The 21,028-nt window shown below is 44.3% G+C and overlaps 2 protein-coding genes across 3 annotated transcripts in view; one reads left to right on the top strand and one right to left on the bottom strand.

Moving 5' to 3' along the window:
• psmd1 (proteasome 26S subunit, non-ATPase 1) overlaps positions 1–20,242 on the top strand; it is a 29,688-nt gene extending 9,446 nt beyond the window's left edge. Inside the window, exons 17-25 of the mRNA XM_054752277.2 lie at positions 6,587–6,701; positions 8,295–8,411; positions 9,146–9,248; positions 14,995–15,164; positions 16,564–16,656; positions 16,948–17,034; positions 17,973–18,140; positions 18,728–18,893; positions 20,069–20,242. Of these exons, the coding sequence (XP_054608252.1) occupies positions 6,587–6,701; positions 8,295–8,411; positions 9,146–9,248; positions 14,995–15,164; positions 16,564–16,656; positions 16,948–17,034; positions 17,973–18,140; positions 18,728–18,874 (1,000 nt within the window). The 3' untranslated portion in view covers positions 18,875–18,893; positions 20,069–20,242. The remainder of the gene's footprint in view (positions 1–6,586; positions 6,702–8,294; positions 8,412–9,145; positions 9,249–14,994; positions 15,165–16,563; positions 16,657–16,947; positions 17,035–17,972; positions 18,141–18,727; positions 18,894–20,068) is intronic.
• Positions 121–5,053, bottom strand: htr2b (5-hydroxytryptamine (serotonin) receptor 2B, G protein-coupled). Of its 2 annotated transcripts, XM_070554186.1 has the most exons (3): positions 4,616–5,053; positions 1,483–1,683; positions 121–1,244 (listed from the first exon to the last, which is right to left on the bottom strand). In XM_070554186.1, exons 1-3 carry the CDS (start codon positions 4,857–4,859, stop codon positions 292–294), a joined length of 1,398 nt encoding a protein of 465 aa, XP_070410287.1. In that variant the 5' UTR covers positions 4,860–5,053; the 3' UTR covers positions 121–291. The 2 variants fall into 2 exon arrangements, with proteins under 2 accessions (XP_070410287.1, XP_070410290.1); XM_070554189.1 differs by lacking the exon at positions 1,483–1,683.
• Positions 20,243–21,028: the final 786 nt, after the last annotated feature.

Raw genomic sequence — 21,028 nt, forward strand, 5'->3', positions numbered from 1 at the left:
TGTATAATTCACATTACTGATGTGGCACATTTAGAAGGTTCGCTGTGTGCTAACAGCTAACAGCAAAGTATCCTTTTACTCAAGTTTAATTATCAATGGAACACATTTCCTTATGTAAATGGTCACCAACAACATCAGATCACCTCTTGTTGTTACGCTGACGTCCGCTCATGAGTGTCTGCTTTGTTTCACTCTTCATTATTAATACTTTTCTCTGTTTCACGGGGTAAGCCTTCGTCGTAGAGACTGAATACATGCCACAATTCAAATAGATTAATCCCTGTGGTCACTCTACACGCGGCTTACGTGTTCTTCCTGATTAAAATCATCATTTTCAGGCAGAAGTTTTGAGTTTAACATCACACCACCAGGCGACTGTTCAGGTGCTTGCTGACAGCTGAGCGGACTTTGGTAATTCACTGCTCCGATGCCGTTTTTCATTCCGCGCTTCATGAGCAGTTTTGAGTTTTCTGCCATGGAAGATTTGAATGAAATCCTTGTGAGGGTCCAGTCCATACTTGTCGACCCCAGATGTTGTGCTGCCCTGTTGCTTGCGCAGTTTTTGTAATTGCAGGTGATGTAACGTGTGAAGGCTTCCCTGAAGGTTTTGTTGAAAAGAGTGTAGACCAGGGGGTTAATGCCTGATGACACGTAGCCAACCCACACAAAGATCTCCATCAGGCGGGAAATCACTTTCTCGTCACAACTTGTGCAAAGTGCAGATGTGATATTAGTTATGAAAAAAGGGCACCACATGACAACAAACAGGAGGAAGACGATGCCCAGTACCTTGGAGGCACGCTGCTCATTGCTCAGAGTCTGCATTGACTTCTTGCCCATCGTTGACATTCTCCGAAAAGATATCTCATCACCCGCTGAAGCGTTCATTAGGCCTGTGTTTGTTTTTTCGTGCATCTTGAGAAGTCTGATATCCAACATATTGATTTGCTCGGCTTCAGGTGAAGCCAAAGCCTGTTCCCTTTGAAAAATCGTTGAGATTGTTGGGGAGCCAAAGCGCTGAGTCACCTTTGACCTGAGCAAATAAACTTTTTTGCGCAACACCTGCACCGTAAGTAGGTAGATGATCATCATGATGGCTAGAGGAATGAAGAAAGCCGTCAAGGATCCAAAGATGATAAACTTGGAGAATGTTTCTGGTTTCAGCAGGCACGTGTGGTTGCTGTTGAAGGTGATGTTGTTATGAAGATTCTTCAGCCCTTTTATTGGAATTGATATTGCGATACCTGCAAAAGGGACAAAAGTGATTTAGTACAGGCAAACATAGCCAATAGAGTAATGTTTGTGCATCTCTAATGCATTACCACGCTGGTGTTTATGTAGATGGGTACTGTCTAAATCTCACACTGATTCTATGTCAAGACGTTTGTTTGTTAGGGGAAAAAAAAGCTTTATGAAAGATATTGGTAGCCATCTAAGACAAGTTTGTGTTAAAAATGGTTGAATAAAGTTGAGTTTTCTTACAAATGGATATGAGCCACACCAGCGCTATCTTGACCAGTGCTTTGGCTCTGGATTTGTACTGGCTGTGCTGGATTGGCTTCTTGATGGCGACATAGCGATCCAGTGAGATGGCACACAGGTGCATGATGGACGCAGTGGAAAAAAGGACATCAAGGAAGAGCCAGATGGGGCAGAGGAAATCTGGAAGTGGCCATCTAGAGTCTAAAGAGACAGTGAGCTGGAAATTAATCAGGAGAATAAACTTTTGGCATTACCTGTTATGTTTTTTTGCAGTTAGTAGCTAAATATTGTATTGTTATTCCTGGCTAAAGAAAATTAGGTTTTACCAGTAATGTGACAGATGCACTGCAAAAGCACAAAATTCGGAGCAGCACTTGTGTAAAAATGGGTGTTTGTTTATATGTGAGGAATGTCTTTGCTGGAAACTGAAGAGTTCATTGTTTATGGAGCTAAAGGCTCTTTATGTAGATTGTGGCTGGGTCTATGCTCAACAGTAGTGTTTATTTTGAGTTCCAGGCATAAAACTGGCGAGAAATTTGTTCTGGCTTTTGTCTCCCTGTCCATTAACATTGCAAAAGACTGTTGGTGGAAAGATTTCTTTTCGCTTGTTTTTATTATGCTCCCCTCTTGCCTTTTACTTGCACCGCTTTCTTGTCACGCTGGGGGGAATTTTTGAGTCACAGTTTTGGTCCGGTTTCATCTGGAAGGCTTTCATTGATAAATACTGTTCTCGTTACCAAAGTAGACCTTCTGTCCCCGTTTTATGAAATGTTTCTTTCAACGCCAAAGTCAATTAACAGCATAGCTTGTGAAGTCAAACTAGCTAAAGACGAGGGTATTTAATAATTTTTTTAATTATTATTATTATTTTTGGTGAAGAAAGAAACTTTGAAACATTAGAACTTCGCTGTTGTGGATCTGCTGTTTAGATTGAATGTTGTACTACAAGCTTTCATATCTTCTCAACACAGGAGAGTTGCTTTTGTTTTTGGTGAGCTCGTTTGTTTTATAAATTACCAACCCATGTAGTTTCAAATCCAGCAGTTTCTGGTTATATGAAGTTGTCTTCGGTGCTTAGAGTTTAATCGGTCTTACATTTGTTCATTTAGAAAGTTTAACACTTTGCTTTTACAGTTGTTTTTTATTTTGTTTGTTGTGAAGCACAAGTTTAGAACTAAAACATCAATGACAAATGTTCGTGTGTTTTTACTTTTGAAAAGACTTCAGCTCAAGTTTTTTTATTTTTTTATATTAATGAACACTCTGTATTATTTAACAACCCAGCTAAACTTTTAGAAAGTTCTCTTCATTACAGTATAAATATAAAATGACTAACATCTTTTAGCGTTGCAGTTCACACACAATGCTGTTTTTAAATCAAATGCACACTTGCATCAGTGGCTGAGTTCATGTTTATTTTGATCCAGAGTAGATCTAAAGCTAGCCCACTGACTTGGACATCACTTTAGGCCACAGTAATTTGGAGTGTGTATCCGTTAGGAACGGGATGGCCCGGTATTTGTTATTAGTGTTGTTGCAGCCCGTCCTGTCCTGTGTAGCTGTGTCCTAATGTCCTTCAGTTCTGTTATGAGGAGCTGATCCCTCCTCTGGCAGTTTGTGTTTTTGTGAATTAGCTTTATTATTCTTTGGACTCGTTTCTTCATGTAAGCAGGACTGCAGGACTCAGAGCTACAGCTCTCCTGATGAGGGTACAGTAATAATGTCATTAGGCTTGTAAAGTAATGGTAAGAAATTGATTATTTATTTGTATAAATATATTGAGTTAAAGTCCCATTAGTTGTCACACTGGTGTGTGAAATTTGTTCTCCACATTTGACTCATCCCCCCAGGTGGAGCGGCGAGCTGCAGACACGACTGAGCTTGGGAACCATTTGGTGGTTTAAACAACACCCCCCCCCCCCCCCCATCAAACCCCTTGATGCTAAGTGTCAAGCGGGGAGGCATTGGGTCCCATTTTTTAAGTATTTGGTATGACCTGACCGTGCATTTGAACCCACGATCTCCCAGTCCCAGGGCGGACACGCATACCACTAGTCCACTGAGCTGGTCTATGCTTGTTATTTTGAATGTCAACACCAATGACGAGAATGATGTTACTGTTTTACTAAAGGCAATAGAATTAACTTCTCTGTCAAATTAAATGTACATTTTTTGTATAACTATTTATTTGGTGTCATACTTTTATTTCTCATTAAAAACGGATTTATCGTCTTAGTATAAAGACAAACAAGTCCATTATAAAAGCCAAGCCTTTTCACCTTTCATCTTATTAATAGCATCCAAATTTAAATCCGAGTCTCATAGATGGACAAAATGTACAAAATGGAAGCAATCACGGATTAATTACGAAGCTCTTGTTCGTAAAAATGGAAAAAATGGTCAAAAGCAGGATTCGGTTCTTATGTAAACCGTGGTGATGGAGAGGCTGGACTACAAAAGCAGCTTTGTGCTGCTCTATCCTCCACTCTTGTGTGAGAGACATAATTACTATCTGGCTCATTATCCTACAATCGAATTAATGAAGAGTAAGGGCTTCAGCGTCACCCTGAGTTTCGTAGTCGTATTCGAACACTGGGAACAGAAGTGTAAATTATTTCCTGTGCAGCTGTATTTAGTTTGCACAATTAGAGGGATTAAATAAATTAGTTGGCTCTTTTCTGCCCATGTGTTCTAACCCTCGGTTGGCTCTGCAGCTGCTGGGTCAGCCGGGCCAGAAGGAGGCATTTATTTATACAGTTATATTGTAATAATTTAACAAGTGGTCATGATTATATGTAGCTTGTCTCAAAAATTGGGATCCTTTTCTAATGTACTTGAATGCATTTATTATATTGTGTAACCTGACCAACCTGACCAGTGATGGTAAACGGCTTTAGGTCCTTATAGAAGTTAAAATGTAACGTCAAGTTGGAATTTGGGAGGGGAATTGGACACGTTAAGCAAAGTAAGATCTCATATGAATCAAATGTGATTAAAACCATCAAAAATAAAGGTTCAGTTTAAGCAGAACTTCTTTCTGTAGTATCGAACATCTGAGGTTTGGTATTGTAGATGTTTAGAGATAGAACATCGTATCGCTGCATGAAACACAAGGCCCTCCTGCTGAACTTACTGTAGAGAACCGTGATGAGTGCGAGGGGCATCACCAGAAGTCCCACCAGCAGATCAGCCACAGCCAGTGACATCAGAAAGTAGTTGGTGGCATTCTGCAACTTCCTTTCCAGCGACACAGCAAGAATGACCAGGATATTTCCTCCGACGGTGGGGATAATAACCATGACGATGAGCAGGGCGGCCCATTTCAGCTGAATCTCAGGCGCTTCGCCTGCGTGCAAACTGTTGTTGAAATGCGCCATGACTGGCAGGGGCGTGTTGCTGCTGAGATCCCAGCGGGCCTGAGCGTGGGTGGAGGCTCTGATCTTTCTGGTTTTGGACTCTCGGTCAGCATGGTCACTGGGTCCCACGGGCAATGGCGAAGGGTATGGCGGGACCACTCAAGGCGTGTGCATGAGACGCATCATCTCCAGCAAAGAATACAAATCAAAACCAACAGCTGACACTCTCAGATAGTCACTGCTTGAGAGGCACGAAAATAAGAAGATCTAATAAGTCCAAAGCTAGAATAATCCCACAGCAAGTCATACTTCCTTGGCGACCCGTAGCTGGAGACCTCACATTCCCACGTTGCTCATACTCCAGTCATCTGTGTGTAAGAAGGAGAAATGTCTGTTTAGGAAATGCTGATGCTGTTACCTGATTTCATTTGTCTTAAGAGTGATGTAATAAACATTAACCTAGAGGCCTTTCGTTTCTCTAGTAAATCTCTCGGCTATAACAAAGAATTAATAATGGCCCACTTGCTTCTACAGATGATGTTGTGAGGCGTTTGTAACTAGAAATGCTCAGAATAATTCTCGGTGCTCCCGTTCTTCCGCTCACACAGAGTTGTGTGGTTGTGTGAGAGTCGGAACAGTTCTGAACCTTAAAGAGTTGGTTTCTTACCTTCTTGTCGGGGTTTTATTGTCTGAAGTTCTCTGACTTGTAAATTCCCGAGTATCTTTCCTGGCTGCTCAGTCCAGACAGCCATGCAGCTCGGCGCCGGTGCTCTTCAGAGTCCACGTTGCTCTACTCCGAAGCTCCTAAGGTAAGAATGTGATGTGACTGAATCACCTCCTGCAGCAGCTACGTCTAGTAATCCATGGGGTGGGGTTAGCTCCACACGCTGGAGCGAATTAGAACAAGGTCTTGCTTTGCAGGACAGGTTTAAAACTTTCAGATGCTGTGGCCCCTCCGCCTCGCTCTCATTCCTACTCACTGGTTCTTTCTTACTGCCTGCAGTCGGCTCACTCTCCTCTTGTGTCAGTCGTTGTCTCCCCCCACCTTCCCTTTTCGTTTTGCAAGTCAAACTCTATACAAAACAGATGAATGTCCTCTTGCTGGACACATGCCAGTGGCTTAGGGAGGTAATTCCTTTCAACACGGCTGTCCCACTGTTTAGACGACCCCCCCCCCTCTTGAAACAAGCAGTTATACTGGTGCAGCAGTGGTTTAAGGGGGGTACCCTTTTGTGTGATGACTGTACTGCACAGCTTTTTCCTTTTTCTCCCAGTGAAATCAGACTTCTGGGCTAACAAAATCCAACACAGTCAGCTTTGTGTCAGTACTCTCAGATATGATGCACGCTGTTACAGTCAGACAGGAACTTTACCTCTTAGATTTTTAGACTCCAAGCTTCTTTCTTTTGCTAAACAGACACTCTTTTATGCGTGTTTCCACTGAAACCAAGAATTTGTGTTTTAACAAGTGCTGAAATGATTGAGAACATGCCCATTGATAAAAGATGACACACAGGACAATCCACAACCTACGTTGTTGTTTTTGTGCAAATACAGAATCGGTTCATAACAGATCTAGTGAAGGTTGTGTTAAAGGGTTGCTCGTATGTCTGATACTGTTGTCTTTTGGTCTGTGCACCTCTAGAGTCTGTGTCTAATTGAGTTAAAGACTGAAAATGTCTTTGACTCTTCATGTCCAGTGTCCTCACTCAGTCCTCCATATTCATCCTCTCATCGTGCCTCTGCAGGACTCCGGAGCAGTGCCCCAGTGTGGTGTCACTTCTGTCGGAGAGCTACAACCCTCACGTGCGCTGCGGAGCCGCCATGGCTCTGGGCATCTGCTGCGCCGGAACAGGCAACAAGGTGAGAGCCTGCCATCACAACATCCTCTTTCTTCAAGTCAAACCATTTGATCATCGTTGTCCTTTTTGACGAGCTTTTGTTTCTAAAAGATAAAATAAATATTAACTGCATTTTAGCTGTGTGCTTTTTTCCTCCTCCTGGTACAACCTGTGCATCAAAGATCACATTTGCTGAATGAAGGCTGCTCCACTCAGCAGCTGTTTAATGGTTCATCTGTAAAACTAAAGAGTTGCCTCCTTACGGTAGAATTATTTTAGCCATTTGGCTAATATTTGAGTTCTACAGCAATTGGAGCATTTAGTAAGAAATTCTCTCATCTAATTTCTTCTAATCCATTAGGATTTACTGTAATTTTTAATAAGGGAAGGATTGCAGATTAGCCAATAAAATGATCCAAGATGGCTCTCAGTCATCGGGGGCTTTACTCTGTCCATGTGTTCAGGCTCATTCACATGTGTGAAAACGGCGAATGTTGGGGCTGCTGCCAGTTCCTAAGTTGTCCAGGCCGATGTGGCTCGCTGCACCTTAAGCCTCCGAGCAGCTCCAGTGCTGCTCTAAGTGTTGTTGTTTTCCAAAACAATACCTCAAGGACATTAGAAGACGGCGAGGGTGATGGTGAACTCAATCCGCTATTTACTGGGAGTGTTTCTTTGCGACATCAGTCCAGTAAAACGTTTACTGGGCTGATGTTTGTTTTATAACCAAAAGAAGAAAAGCAAGAACTTGTTGAGGGAAAAAATACTGAACTTGTGCTCCAACGTAAACATTTCAGCCTGTGAATGGAGAGGTATATTACAGTCCAGTCATATCAGGTGATCTGTTTTTATTTAGGCATTAAAAAAACTCTAAATTAACTGGTTAAATATGGCTTGCTGCTTTTAATTTTCAACATAAACACCCCCACAGTAAAATTAATGTAATTTCATTTACAAATGAGCTAAAAACAGTCCACCAAGGTGCAGATTATCATGGGTCAGTGAGGACGATATTCCAGACCAGAGCAGGACTGTCTAAGGCCGTTGAGTCAGGAACACTGATGAGCCGTGGTTTATTTTACCTCCGCTGTCGTCCTCCTGGTTCGTTTCTGTTTTCTCGGCGGGGACGACGCCTCCGTCCAAGCCGGCTGGTGTTGGTTACAGCAGAGCTGTTCATAAGTAATTAAAGTTACTGTCATGGACTTGCTGCAGAAACAAATAGCCCAGAATAAAAGGAGAGAGTCCTCCTTGGAACAGAGTAATTGCTGACTTGGTTGTCTGGGGCAACCAGATACGGAGGCCAGTAATGTGATTAATTTGTGTGGTCTGTTGCCTCTGCTGATGATCACTTTTCCTGTGTTTAACCAAACAGGAGCGCCGCTGTAGCAGCTGTAGTTCACTGGGAAGAGAAAAAAAAATCTAAAATACATTCATAGTTAAAAAATGTGGTGAGAAAATAGCATTTTGGTACAAGTCTGTAAAATATGAAATGACAGGTTTTTATTACAGCTTTAGATGTCTATGACGGTTGAAAAGCAATCCTCACTAAAGCGTTCTGAGGTTTTTGGAAGCTTTTATGTTATTTCATGTGAATTTACTCTGCTTTGCTTCCACACAGGAGGCAATTAATCTGCTGGAGCCCATGACCAACGACCCGGTGAATTATGTGAGACAAGGCGCCCTCATCGCCTCAGCCCTTATCATGATCCAGCAGACTGAAGTCACCTGTCCCAAGGTAAGTGTACAGGCAGTAAACCGGCTTATCGTCGCATCGCAGCCAGGATCCAATAGTTTATCTAACTTTTGAGTGAAGCAGCAGAGGAATTTTCTTTTAAATGTGAATCAGCTTGTAAAAATGTACAAGTGCACAACATTGGTGACTTGCTTTCTGGATTATTCTTAAAATAACTCTTCACTGACTTGTAAAACGAAGCTTTATTCCATTAAATCCCTTAGTGAGTAAATTACACAAAAAGAGGATGATGTAACGAGAGAAGTTGTTTGGGTCGAGGAAGACTTAATGATCTGTCCCGACACTCTCATGGTTTAGAAATGCCAGACACGTTTGATAAAACTCCTCAATCTTTAAACGGTTCTCTATTTAAGCACGGTTGTGCAAGAAGCTTTTGTTCTTCAAGCAGCTGAACATTCAGATGTGATGCAGCACATCTACAGGCCTCTGCGTCGGGCTTGCAGTTGGAGGTTAAGTGGACCTATTGGCTGAGGATTTTGCAGCCCAGCATGTGTTCGGTTTTACAGGACCGCCCGACACTGGGGCTCTCAGCCACTCCATCACTACTGTGGGGTAGATATTCTGCTGGTTTTCTGCCAATTTGACAAATGTATTTCAGCTTGTGATGCCGGTATTTCACACGTTAATCTAAAGTGCACATGTTAACGTGGGCTCAGATTCTCTTTGGATAAAAACGTTTTTCCCCCTAAATACAGATTTTAAATCTTTCTTTTCAGGTGAACCAGTTCAGGCAGCTTTATTCCAAAGTCATCAATGACAAGCACGATGATGTCATGGCCAAGTTTGGCGCCATCCTGGCCCAGGGAATCCTGGATGCAGGTCAGTTTCCAAACAGAGCCTCTGTGGGTTTACCCCTCTCTGTCAGTGAGCGGGGAGATGAAACGGCTGTGTGGTTGTGCATGCCCCATGTGGTCTCACCTCTCAGGGGGAACAAAAAGATCCACATTTCTTAATTACACGGCACAACAAGCAAACTGCTCTAAATGCATCGTGGGTTTTGTGAGAGTTTCTTTACACACGTACAAACACAAAGCAACCCTCTCAGGCTGACCACCCGTGCACTCCGGCTCTGGAAGAAATCAGGCTGAGGTACATTAGCGGCTCTACCTCAGCTCCGCACTTCTCTCCACCTTATGGCCCGCTGGCCTCCACCCGGTGATTACTGTTTGTCCGATTGCCTCCGTGTTTGTGGACGCAAGTGAGCAGCCTGCATAAGTGTGTGTGAGGTCTCTGAGAGCTGTACAGCATCACATGGAGAACACGTCCACAATACGTTCACATGTACAGGTGAAACTCAAAAAGTTAGAAAATGATGCAAAAGTTCATTTATTTCAGTAGGTCAACTTAAAGGTGAAACAGATGAGACGGACGCATTCCATGCAGAGCCAGATGTTTCAATCCTTTATTTGTTATCGTTGTGATGACGATTGTGACTTACAGCTGATGAAAACCCCACACACAAAATCTCAGACACTCAGAATATTGTGAAAAGGTTCATTATTGTAGATTCAAAGTGTCACACTCTAATCAGTGGATGGATCCACAACATCATTTTGTCGCTTTGGACAAAAGCGTCTGCTAAATACATAAACATAAACATCTGCAAAGACTTGCTGAGCCTTTAGATGGTCTCTCAGTCTAAGTAGGATTACTGACATAAACAGACTTTTGCACCGTGTTCTAATTTGTGAGCTTCACGTGTGTGAATAAACCCAGACTGGCTACGGGTGCTTTTATTTAAACAAATCCGTGACGTATACACTACTACGTTACAGCTGTTTACTAATGACACCCCCCACGACAGTCGTGTCACCTGAGTGTTCCTGCAGAGGACACGACTGCGAGTCATACAGAACACAGCCTCTATTCTTGGCTCTGTGTGTGTGTGTGTGTGTGTGTGTGTGTGTGTGTGTGTGTGTGTGTGTGTGTGTGTGTGTGTGTGTGTGTGTGTGTGTGTGTGTGTGTGTGTGTGTGTGTGTGTGTGTGTGTGTGTGTGTGTGTGTGTGTGAGAGAGAGAGAGAGAGAGTGTGTGTGAGAGATTCAGGCAGGTGTGAAGGTGTCCACCTGGAATTTCTGAAGCAAATTCTTCTCCTGCCTTTTTCTAATCTCCATTAGATTATTTTTTCATTTCGATGTCTGTTTTAAACATAAAGCCATGGCCTTTTTAACAATGTGACTGAAGTACTTTTAGATTTGGAGCTTCGTGCTTTTTTTAAATCCTAAAATAAAAATATTGTTTAGGATTTTTAACACCTGGAGCACATGCCTCCGTGTTACTCCCTGTCCTTCCTTTTTCCACCATTCCAGGACATAACAGAACTGAACTCACTGATAAGTAGGTTCAGTTGGAATGTTTACTTTGTGAAGTGCCTTTACACAACTCGAGTTGTAAATTGGCTCTTTTATAAATAAATAGAATTAAAATGAAAATGGCAGCGGTGCTCAGTATGTGGGCCGGGTCCGGCGATGTCTTTGTGGCCCCGGAACCGCACGCTTTGTGACGACCTCATCCCTTACCTGGATGAAACCGTCTACCCTTTTCCAATTCAAGACCATGGTCTCAGATAACTAAATAAATAAAAACATTTTTATGGTCTCAGATTTAGAGGATCTGATTCTCATCCCAGCTGCTTCACACTGCTGTGAACCGCTCCAACGAAAGCCGGTGATCACGCTCTGATTAAGCCAACAGCACCACATCATCTGCAACCAGGGACAGGAGTTGTAAATTAGCACTAGCTATGAACTCTGAATGCATTGCATCCGTAACTTCTTGCTGGACAGCAATGTCTCTGTCAAGTAAATATTGAGAAAAAAAATAAGCAGAGACTTAATCCTTAGGCCACCAAAACAGTGCCCCCCCCCCCCCCCCCAGCACCTTGGCTATCCCTGGAAATCCTGTCCATAAAGGTTACGAACAGAATTGGTGACAAAGGACAGCCTTGGCGGAGTCCAACTCTCACCGGAAATGAGCCCGACTTACTGCTGGCAATGCGGACCAAGTTCTGACACCGGTCATACAGGGACCTAACCGCCCGTATCAGAGGGCCTGGTACCCCATACTCCCAGAGGGCACCCCGGGGGACGCGGTTGAACGCCTTCTCCAGATCCACAAAACACATGTAGATTGGTTGGGCAAACTTCCACGCACCCTCCAGGATCCTCCTAAAGGTATAGAGCTGGTCCAGAGTTCCACGGCCAGGACAAAAACCACATTGCTCCTCCTGAATCTGAGGTTCAACAATCCGACAGACCCTCCTCCCCAGATTTGCTGAATAGACCTTACCAGAGAAGGAATTTTTTTGACCACTTCAGTGACCTCCGCCCAGTGAAGTAGGACGGTCTTCAAACACTTCAGACAGAACATCGTTGTGGGTTTTGGATGTCAGACATGCTCGGGCTCATGTGGTAAAAATTAGGGATGTCCCGGTCAGGTTTTTTTGCCTCCGAGTCATTTGATTTTGAGAATCTGCCGATCCAGAGTCCCAATCCGATACTTTCAATACATATAAAAAAAGAAAGAAACGGAGGAAAAAGTTCCAGAATGTTCCTTATTTTCTATTTAATTACCTTTTTATTTTAATTTTTAACAACAGATCACTTCTGTGAGGTAGCTTGAACAATCAAGCAATAAATAACAAAAATTCTTCACTTTAGGACTTTATTGCAAATATAAAAAGTCTAATATAAAAACAGATAGCACTTCAACTTAAAATACCTGGCAGGGGGCTATTTTGCCTCGGCCCCCAAAATGCTTAGATACGTCCCTGGGCATGGGACGGAGCTTGGAAGATGATCTGAATTGTAACTATATAAATACTACATGCTGATAAATCACTGCTTTATACAGATACAGACGTGTAGTGGGATCAATCTACCTACATTTTATTTTTTTACGAACTTTGTTTTGTTTTCTTGGTTTTTATTTTCCTGTCTTCCTGTCCTGTCTGTCTCTGATCTTCCTGCATCTCCCAGTCCTCCAGAGAAACTCCTGCCAGCTTCCTTCTTTTTCACCTCACAAATAACTTTTTAACCAGCAGATAAAATTGATCTATTGACCGCAAAAATGCGGTGTGTGCGCCGCGCTGCAGCGAGGACAGCGAGGACAGCGCGAGCGCGTCCACACGTCATGCTCAAATCCAGACAGAACTTACCAGAGAGAAAATGAACGGACACGAACGACTGTGTGTTAATTATATATTTTTTGGTGACGCCGCTTAGAAACTTAGAAAATGTTACTGTGACCGTGTGCAGAACGCAGCTGGAGTTCATGAATAATCAGCGGTCTGCCTGCTGCTCTGCATCTCTGCTCAAAAGAAGTATGCTGAGTCCATATAAATAATATAATATAGGTAGAAACTGGATCTCTTTTGTGCTCCTTCTGGGTGTGTAAGTTAAGGGCATCAGGGGAGCCTGACAACCTTCAAGGAGAACCAAGTTGCTCTCCTGTAATTTGGACCCAGTATCCGAGTCCGGATCGGGGCTTGGATCGGGAAGTAAATCCCGAGTCCCGATCAGTCTGAAACCACGTGATCGGGGCCGATTTCCGATCATGTGATCGGATCGGGACATCCCTAGTATAAATGTTTAAATATTCTGCCTCATGTAGGTCGTTAGCAGTGTGTGAGGTGCAGGCTAACTGTGTTTCATTTGACTGGCGGAAGCGATTAGAGCCGAGCTTCATGATCACTGCCTGGTGCTCATTACACAGGAAATGGCCCATTCTGTCTCACTCTCTGTATCCGTGTCTTCTCTTTCTCACCTCGACTCCCCTCACTTATTGACACAAACCATTAATTAGATGTTTGTGCCCAAATTAAAGAGACAAAACCCAGTCAGACTTTTGTCGGTCATTTACGCTCCACCTCTGAGGGATCACCGCTACCCCGACACTCTCTTTCAACAATTCCTTGGAATGATAACTGGCCCTCCAAACCAAGAGTTGGCCAAAACAGCAGGTCCGGGGGGGGGGGGGGGGGGGGGGGGGGGGGGGGGGGGGCACACTTGTCAAGTGCACTCAGACCCTCAAGTATTTAAGAGATTTTTAAGCACCCAGTTGCAGAGCAGCAAACAGACCTCGTTAGTCTCCTGGCCGCCATTCAATCTGTTAAACTGGAAGGGTTTCAACACCAGTTCAGATGTCAAGATTAGGCTCTTGTGTTGAAGTCAGATCAAAGTGGGTCCGATGCAAGACGGCAGCAGATGATATACGGGGTATTGTTTAGTTCAGCTGGAAGAGCTTCTCCCCTTGTGACATTTCCTTTTTTTTCCTCCTGTAGGGATGACAAGTTCATCCCGGTTGCCTGCTTTCTTCTCTTCCTCCCCCACCCTTCTCTGTTTGTTTTGGACAAAGACGCAGTGATGTTCTTTATTTGTTCTGGTTCTGTTTGACCTGAGTTGTTAACCTTTTTATACATCACTGTCTAAGCTGTAGTTTAGTGGAGACCAGAGGAGCCAGTCAGTAAGAACAAACGTTAACCGCGCTTTTCCAAACTTTAGAAAATACTTTACAAACTCATAATTAATCAAATCACATTTTTTATTTAATTAATTAAAATAAAACAAACAGCATGTAAAAGTACCAACTGGGGCTTTCAGAAATGTTAAGACTTATTTTTTCTTTATTATTTTTGAAAATAATCAGTCACTCAGAGTTTAACATGCAGGCTGAACATGAAAATAGTCTCCAACACCTATCTCCTGCATGAGCTTCTGATCAGAAATAGACGGTGAAACTCCAGGATTAGAAAATCCTACCTCACACTGTCACTCAGCATTCATGGATTCACCCATCTTGGCTCACAATGGGGAAGGCTGTTGTTGGTTTAGCGTCCAGGAAACAGCAGAGAACGTCTTGGCTAGTAGAAGCTAACCGTTAGCATTAGCAACTTCGTCAGTGGTAGAGGCAACATGTACAAATAACAGGAAATAAGACTCTAAAATGCTGCCATCTGAAGCTACTTTGTACTCCATTCTATGTCCTCACACTGTCACATTGGAGCCCCCCCCCCCCCCCCCCCCCCCCCCCCCCCCCCCCCCCGGCTCCACCCCAAGTACGACTTACAAGGCATTCATTCCCACCAGAGACCACCTCAAATGTATTACAGTTATGAGTAAAGTTGACCTAATGTGCAACTCATTCATCAAAGTGACAAATCAAGAACAAACAAAAACAGAACTACGTGTTGGTGCAAATCTACAAACTAACGTACAGATTTAAAAGCATTCGGCTACGTTTAGTTTAAAAACGGGTGTCTATTTTTGGTCCAGTTGATCACCTTTAACTTTCCTGTGTAGCCGAGCCATGATCATGATGAATGTGTTCATTTAAGTTCAAGATGCTGTAGACAATGCATTCCTGGGTGGGATCAAGTCCCCATAAATCATGACTCATGAAATAATACAGCAGGCAGGTTGGAGCCAAAAGACATCCACCCTTGGGTGGTGGACGTCCCGGTTCCTACCACAACTCCCCCAGGTTATCCTCATGAACAAAGACAAACGACGTTTCTCCTTTGGTGTGTTAGAGTAGTTTTCTTTTTTAAGCTTTTATTTTTCGCACCAGGTGGACGTAACATGACCATCTCGCTACAGTCCAGAACCGGTCACACTCACATGCCGTCAGTGGTGGGCCTGCTGGTCTTCACCCAGTTCTGGTTTTGGTTTCCCCTCTCACACTTCCTGTCACTGGCCTTCACACCGACCGCCATCATCGGCCTCAACAAGGATCTCAAGGTACTGAAGTGTTTTCTGTCCTTGTTCATCGTGTGTAAAAGTTATTTAACGTAAACCGTGTTTATTTAGCTGCTGCATCAGGGTTGGGTTAGCGTTTAGGAGTCGTGGGTTCCTCGTTCTGCAGGAACAACTGTTAGCAGCAGCTCAGTTTTGGAGTCCTGCCACTGGAACGCCGGTGCCAAAGACTCAGCGTGGCATATCTAAAACTGACATCAGATCAGCCTCATCTCGTCTTTGCAACCTGAATCAGGATCACATGACATCGAGGCCACTGATGCTCAGCTCTGCCAGGGTTTTTACTCAGTCTGCACAGTCTTGGCTTCTCACAACTGGTCCAATTAAGAGAAAAGTTGTAGCTTCACTCCAAGACTTTGATAGAAAATTCCAAAAGGGTTTTTTGTTATAGAAATGGAGAGATTGTTGCTGCAGCGGTGCAGCTGTAAGCTGTTGAATCCCTCAGTCGGAGTAAACTTACACTAACCAGAAGGAACCTGGTGCTGCTGCGGCTGCACATCTTCTGTTATGTTTGTCTAGGTCTGACAGAGCACTTCTTCACTTCTACATAAACTCAGGTTTGTTGAGAGGGAGCCGCTTAAATGTGCAACAGGTCGGCCCGTTTGTTGTGAATTCATCATGAGATTTCACTAACCTATGCCAGGCTGTTCCTCCCAAAAAGAGCTTTTCTTTAGTTTCTGCTCAGACGGGAAGTCCTGCCTGTGACCTCCAAACAAACACAAATCATTTTATTGTGGCTCTGAAAGTTTAATCAGGTCAGTTCGTCTTTAATTAAAGGTGTAAAAGCTGCTGAGTTTAGAAGGTTTCCAGACATCTGACCCAAATCTCCTCCTGGATCTGGTTTGCAAGTTGAACCGAACTGGAGAGGACCAACACCAAGCAGGACAAGAGCACAAAACAAATGTTTTGGGGCGACGGTGGCACAGGAGTTAAGCGCTCGCCCCGTAATCGGAAGGTTGCAGGTTTGAGCCCTGCTCAGTCTGTCGCTGTCGTTGTGTCCTTGGGCAAGACACTTAACCCACGTTGCCTGCTGGTGGTGGTCAGAGGGACCGGTGGTGCCAGTGCTCGGCAGCCTCGCCTCTGTCAGTGTGCCCCGGGCAGCTGTGGCTACATTGTAGCTCATCCCCACCAGTGTGTGAATGTGTGTGTGAATGGGTGAATGACTGTGTTGTAAAGCGCCTTGGGGGGTTCCATGACTTTAGAAGGCGCTGTATCAAATACAGGCCATTTACCATTTGTTTTTATTTATCAAGTTTTATATTTACATAAACGAACGCCCCATCATGCTCGGCGCTCTGGTTCTGCTTGTTAACATCTTAACCCTCTCATGTTCTTCTAACAGTTAAGGAGCGTTGAGGTTTATTCTTCTTGTGTCTCCGTTCAGATGCCCAAGGTGCAGTACCGCTCCAACTGTAAGCCCTCCACCTTCGCCTACCCACCCGCCCTGGAAGTCCCCAAAGAGAAGGAGAAGGAGAAGGTGAGATCTGTGGCGCTGCTTTGGTTTCCTCCTCCTCAGATCTCTAATCCAGGAAAGCCTCCAGTTATTCTGCTCATTTTCCGCCTGTCTTGTTTATTGTTCCAGCATCTCCATCCCGTTTTTCCTGTCGCTTCTTTTCCAAATCTGAGATTCTCATTGAGAAAAAAGCAGCAGATGTTTATGTTGTGGTTCACGAGCTTTTGTCCGTTTTCAGCCGTGTTTGTAAAAAAAAAAAGAGTTAGTCAGATTGTCTTACACGATGGAAACGTCTCTACTCTGTCTGCGTGGCAGGTATCTACGGCCGTTCTCTCCATCACAGCCAAAGCCAAGAAGAAGGAGAAGGAGAAGAAAGAGAAGGAGGAGGAGAAGATGGAAGTGGTGAGTGGAAAACACTGAACCCGCTCACCTCTCCTCCCAGCGCTTTAGTCTTGTTTTGAAGGAAAGCTTTATTCTAACACTGATGAAACACAAATAATCCTCATTGGATTGTATTTGGGCTAATTTTCTGAGCTTGGGATTCCTCGTTGGTTGATTTATGGGCCATTCCCATCTGTACCGGGTCGGCCCGGGCCAGGTAGCCCCAGTCGGCCCGGTTGATTCCACACATCCTTGCCTTAAGCCCATGTGGGCTGATTCTACCCACCAATCAGAGGCTTGCTCTAATGGAAGGTGTGAATTTGCTGTCAGCAGTGGGTGTGTTGGCCCTGGTCGGCCTGAAGCAGACCCCCTCGAGAAGAGGGCTGAGAATGAGCCTTGGTTGGCCCGGAAAAATACCAGGCCGCCCAGATATGTAAACAACCTACGCTACCCGGCCCGGCCGACCCGGTACAGATGGGAATGTTCCATTAGACTCCAGGAGACCTGATGGTGATCATCAGCATCTATTCCTGCTCCTGCCCACACGCCAGAGCCAGGACAACCTTCACAGGGGTTTTCTTTTAGGGCGAGCAGCGCGTTTGGTTCTCTGGGCCGCTTTTGATTTTTATTCAACCCAACTTATTGTTTTGGTGTTTGAAGGAGAGCTGTCGACTGAAACCGGAGTCAGATGGCTCAAAGTCCACCCGTCGACTGTGGTTGTTTACATTCAGAGATCAGCTCTCCTGCTTGAAAGCTTTTCCTATTTATAGTACGAGTGCTTGTTGTTCATTATCTGAGATTTACAGTGTCTGTTGTTGTATTTATCAAGATGTTCTGCTGAAAAACAGGAAAGCAAAGTTCCCAGAAGAGTTCTGAGCATGTTCTGATAAACGTGTGCTTCTAAATCAAATATTAAAGATGCAGCTTTGATGAGGGGAACTTTAATTCTCTTCCAACAGGAAGTCCAGGAGGTTGAAAAGGAGAAGAAGGATGAAGAAAAGGAAAAAGAGAAGAAGAAAGAAGCAGAGCCGAGCTTCCAGCTGCTGGAGAACCCGGCCAGGGCGATGCCGGCTCAGCTCAAAGTCCTCACGATGCCCGAGACCTGCCGCTACCAGCCGTTCAAACCGGTACCCACAAACAACTTCAATGATCTCACAGATCAGGATTCAGCTTGTCGGCTGATTTTGGCTTGGGGCTGGTTTCTAAAAGTCCGTAAAGCAGAGTCCTGCTGTAAACGTTGACAGCTCTCTGCAGTAAACGTTAAGATGATGTGCAGTCGCCCAAACGGCACCGTCAGGAGGAAGTGCTGTTGGGTTTCTGCGCTGCGCTGCACGGAGCTCGGTTGTCTGAGGTTTGGTGATGCTGCTGTCCTTTTAAGGGTCTGTTTCTGATTTAAAAGCTGCCTTTAGGAAGTGAAGAGGTTTTACGGCCTTATCTTGGAATCTGCTCAGTGTAAGGGCGTTTAATTAGGGCTGACCTTTGGGGGTTTCCTGCTTTTGTTCTCCATAGACATAAAACTGTTTAGTCAGTCACTGATTGAGAGCTTGTTTTTGGATTTAAACACAACTGAAATGACAGGGCCTTACTCACAAACACACACACACACACACACACACAAGTGTGACCCCATCTTTCAGTGGTTTGGGAGTGTTCCTGTATATAAAAAACAGCCATGGTTGACCTTTAACCCGCTGTTTGTCCTGTTCTTCACCAGCTGCACACAGGCGGGATCATCATCCTTAAGGACACCAGCGAAGAGGAGGAGGAGCTGGTGGAGCCCGTCTCAGCACACGGACCTAAGATAGAGGAGGAGGAGCAGGAGCCCGAGCCCCCTGAGCCTTTTGAGTACATCGATGAGTAGAAATGACCCCGCAGCAAAGGTCCGTCACCCTGAGCCTCTGGTTTAACCGTCTCAGTTTGTCTGGTCTGTGATCCGTCAAAGCTATTCTGTTCAAGTCCTTCATTGCCTTTAAAGAAACCACAACGTTAGCTTAACAGCTAGCAAATAAAATCTCTGGATAGAAGTTTGGTTTTGGTGTGAACGTGGAGTTAAAGCTGCGTTCTCCCTCATGGCTGTCGGACGTCTCTTCAGAGGAAGCCACGTTTCGTTATGAAACAACGCGGCGTCTGTGCTTTTGTTTAAAAGCTAACCGTGTTTCAGCCGCCGCCGCCTGAGGAATGTAAACGACCATTTCCACACGCCGACTCACAAAGTAAACCGAGCCCCTGACGGTACCGGGCTGCTTGTTGTGTTTATGTTGGACGAGCTGCCGGCTGCCTCCCGTGTTGGAGCGCACGGCTGCACGTGAAGAGATCGATGAGGTGCCGAAGACCGAGTGATGTCATTCATATATGAAGTGTGACTGGGGAAACACAGTCGGGGTGATTTCATCAGTGTGGCTTGGATTATCCTTGCAGCTCAGAAGCAGGTGGTTTCAGAGGTCACAGGTTTGATTCCTGGCTCCGTTATTCCAATAGAATTAGAGCTACAGTCGGGAATGTTGGACGCATTTGTTCCTGATTGAATTTTCACATCGTGAGCTAAAGGGAACCTGCCTTTTGAGTTTTAACAGGTTATTGATGCATGTTGCACCGAGGCGGGACGGTGTCGGGGGGCTTCAGTTTGTTTTAAAAATTCACCAGCAGCAAACAAAAGTCTTGAAAGTTTTCCTGTTTTGCCGTCGGTATTCCACGTTTTTCTGTTTGATCACGGCTGTTTGAGTCTGACCCAAGAAACAATGTTTTTAAATCAAACACCAGATTTAGAACAGATTTTCCTGACCCGTCCACGCTCTAAACTCTGCAAACCGAGCTCGGACTGTGGGCTGAATTTGATCAGAATCACTTATCCCCCCCACATGTTCTATACCTGATGGAGTCCTCCTCACATTTTTGACCCATGCGGACTAAATTCAGATGCCCAGAATAACTTGGCAACTATTTTAAAGAACATTTGACCCTTTTTACTTGAATAAAATAGAGAAAATTGTTGACACGGAGTTACTGACATGTTGTCTTATATTGATGGCTTTTTTTGTTCTCTTTGTTTCCTCAGGTATAAGAAGTCATTTTGATCCCTTTTGCGTTTCCATGACGACCCCTGCTTCACTCCTTTTACTCGTTTCTTTCCTGTTCCAGCTGCCTGTTTACACCACACAGGAACATTATCCATCCCTGTATTGTATAATTTGTTTTGGTCCGTTCAATAAAAAAACTTGGATATACGAAAGCCTGGAGAGTGTTTACTTTAGCGGCCATGCGTTTCTCTGATTCTGAACATTTTATCAGGTTTATACGTTCAACAGCCACAGCCCATCTGAGCGCTAGCAGCTCCGAGTGGCAGGAGCATCGCAGCAGATGCTCAAAACCAGGCCAACCATGTGATGTGTTGGAGCAGAGGAGGAAGAGCGAGGTGACAGTGGTGCTGATGCAAACATTTGTTTAGTTTTACTGCTTGTTGGTGGTTAAAACTAGATAAAAATAGTTTATTTAACATTGTAGTCTCCAATTCTGTGGTCAATGACACTGGCAGCTCCTCTGGTTCATTAACTACATGAAGAGAACCAGATATCTGGTCAACTGGAGACGAGTTTTTACTGATTTTAAAATAAAAGAACGTGGAAAATCTAAGAATGTCTTTAAAATGAGAAATTCCTAGAAAGCTCCCATCAGTTTGACAAAGAAGGTTAAGAGGTTGTTTCCTGTCAAACTCAGCAGTGTTTTTAAGAAGCTGTAAACGGGAACTAATTTAGTGGGTTTTGTATCATTCTGCTGGGAAAATGAACACATGAAGGAGGTTATTTTTAGCATAGATTGAGCAGAGCGTGAACCCGCAGCCCTCCGGTAACACGGCAGGCACTTGACTTAACTCCCACCACCTTCATGGAGCCAAATAGTTCAGGGGAACATGACTGCTGGTTTTATTGCAATACTCGATCAATTTTATGGTAACAAAATCCGACTCCTTTGATAGTGTACAGTCGGAAGGGGTGGTGATAACTTTTGCACCAAAACT

The sequence above is a fragment of the Nothobranchius furzeri genome, chromosome 8 (genome assembly GCF_043380555.1).
Source record: "Nothobranchius furzeri strain GRZ-AD chromosome 8, NfurGRZ-RIMD1, whole genome shotgun sequence".
NCBI lineage: Eukaryota > Metazoa > Chordata > Actinopteri > Cyprinodontiformes > Nothobranchiidae > Nothobranchius > Nothobranchius furzeri.

Bases quoted from the DNA above. Each gene is read 5' to 3' on its own strand.
- htr2b (XM_070554186.1), bottom strand. From the start codon at position 4,859: ATGGCGCATTTCAACAACAGTTTGCACGCAGGCGAAGCGCCTGAGATT. The intron at 1,684-4,615 runs GTAAGTTCAGCA...CTGTCTCTTTAG, and splicing joins ACTCATCACGGTTCTCTACA to ACTCTAGATGGCCACTTCCA. The intron at 1,245-1,482 runs GTAAGAAAACTC...TCCCTTTTGCAG, and splicing joins GGTGTGGCTCATATCCATTT to GTATCGCAATATCAATTCCA.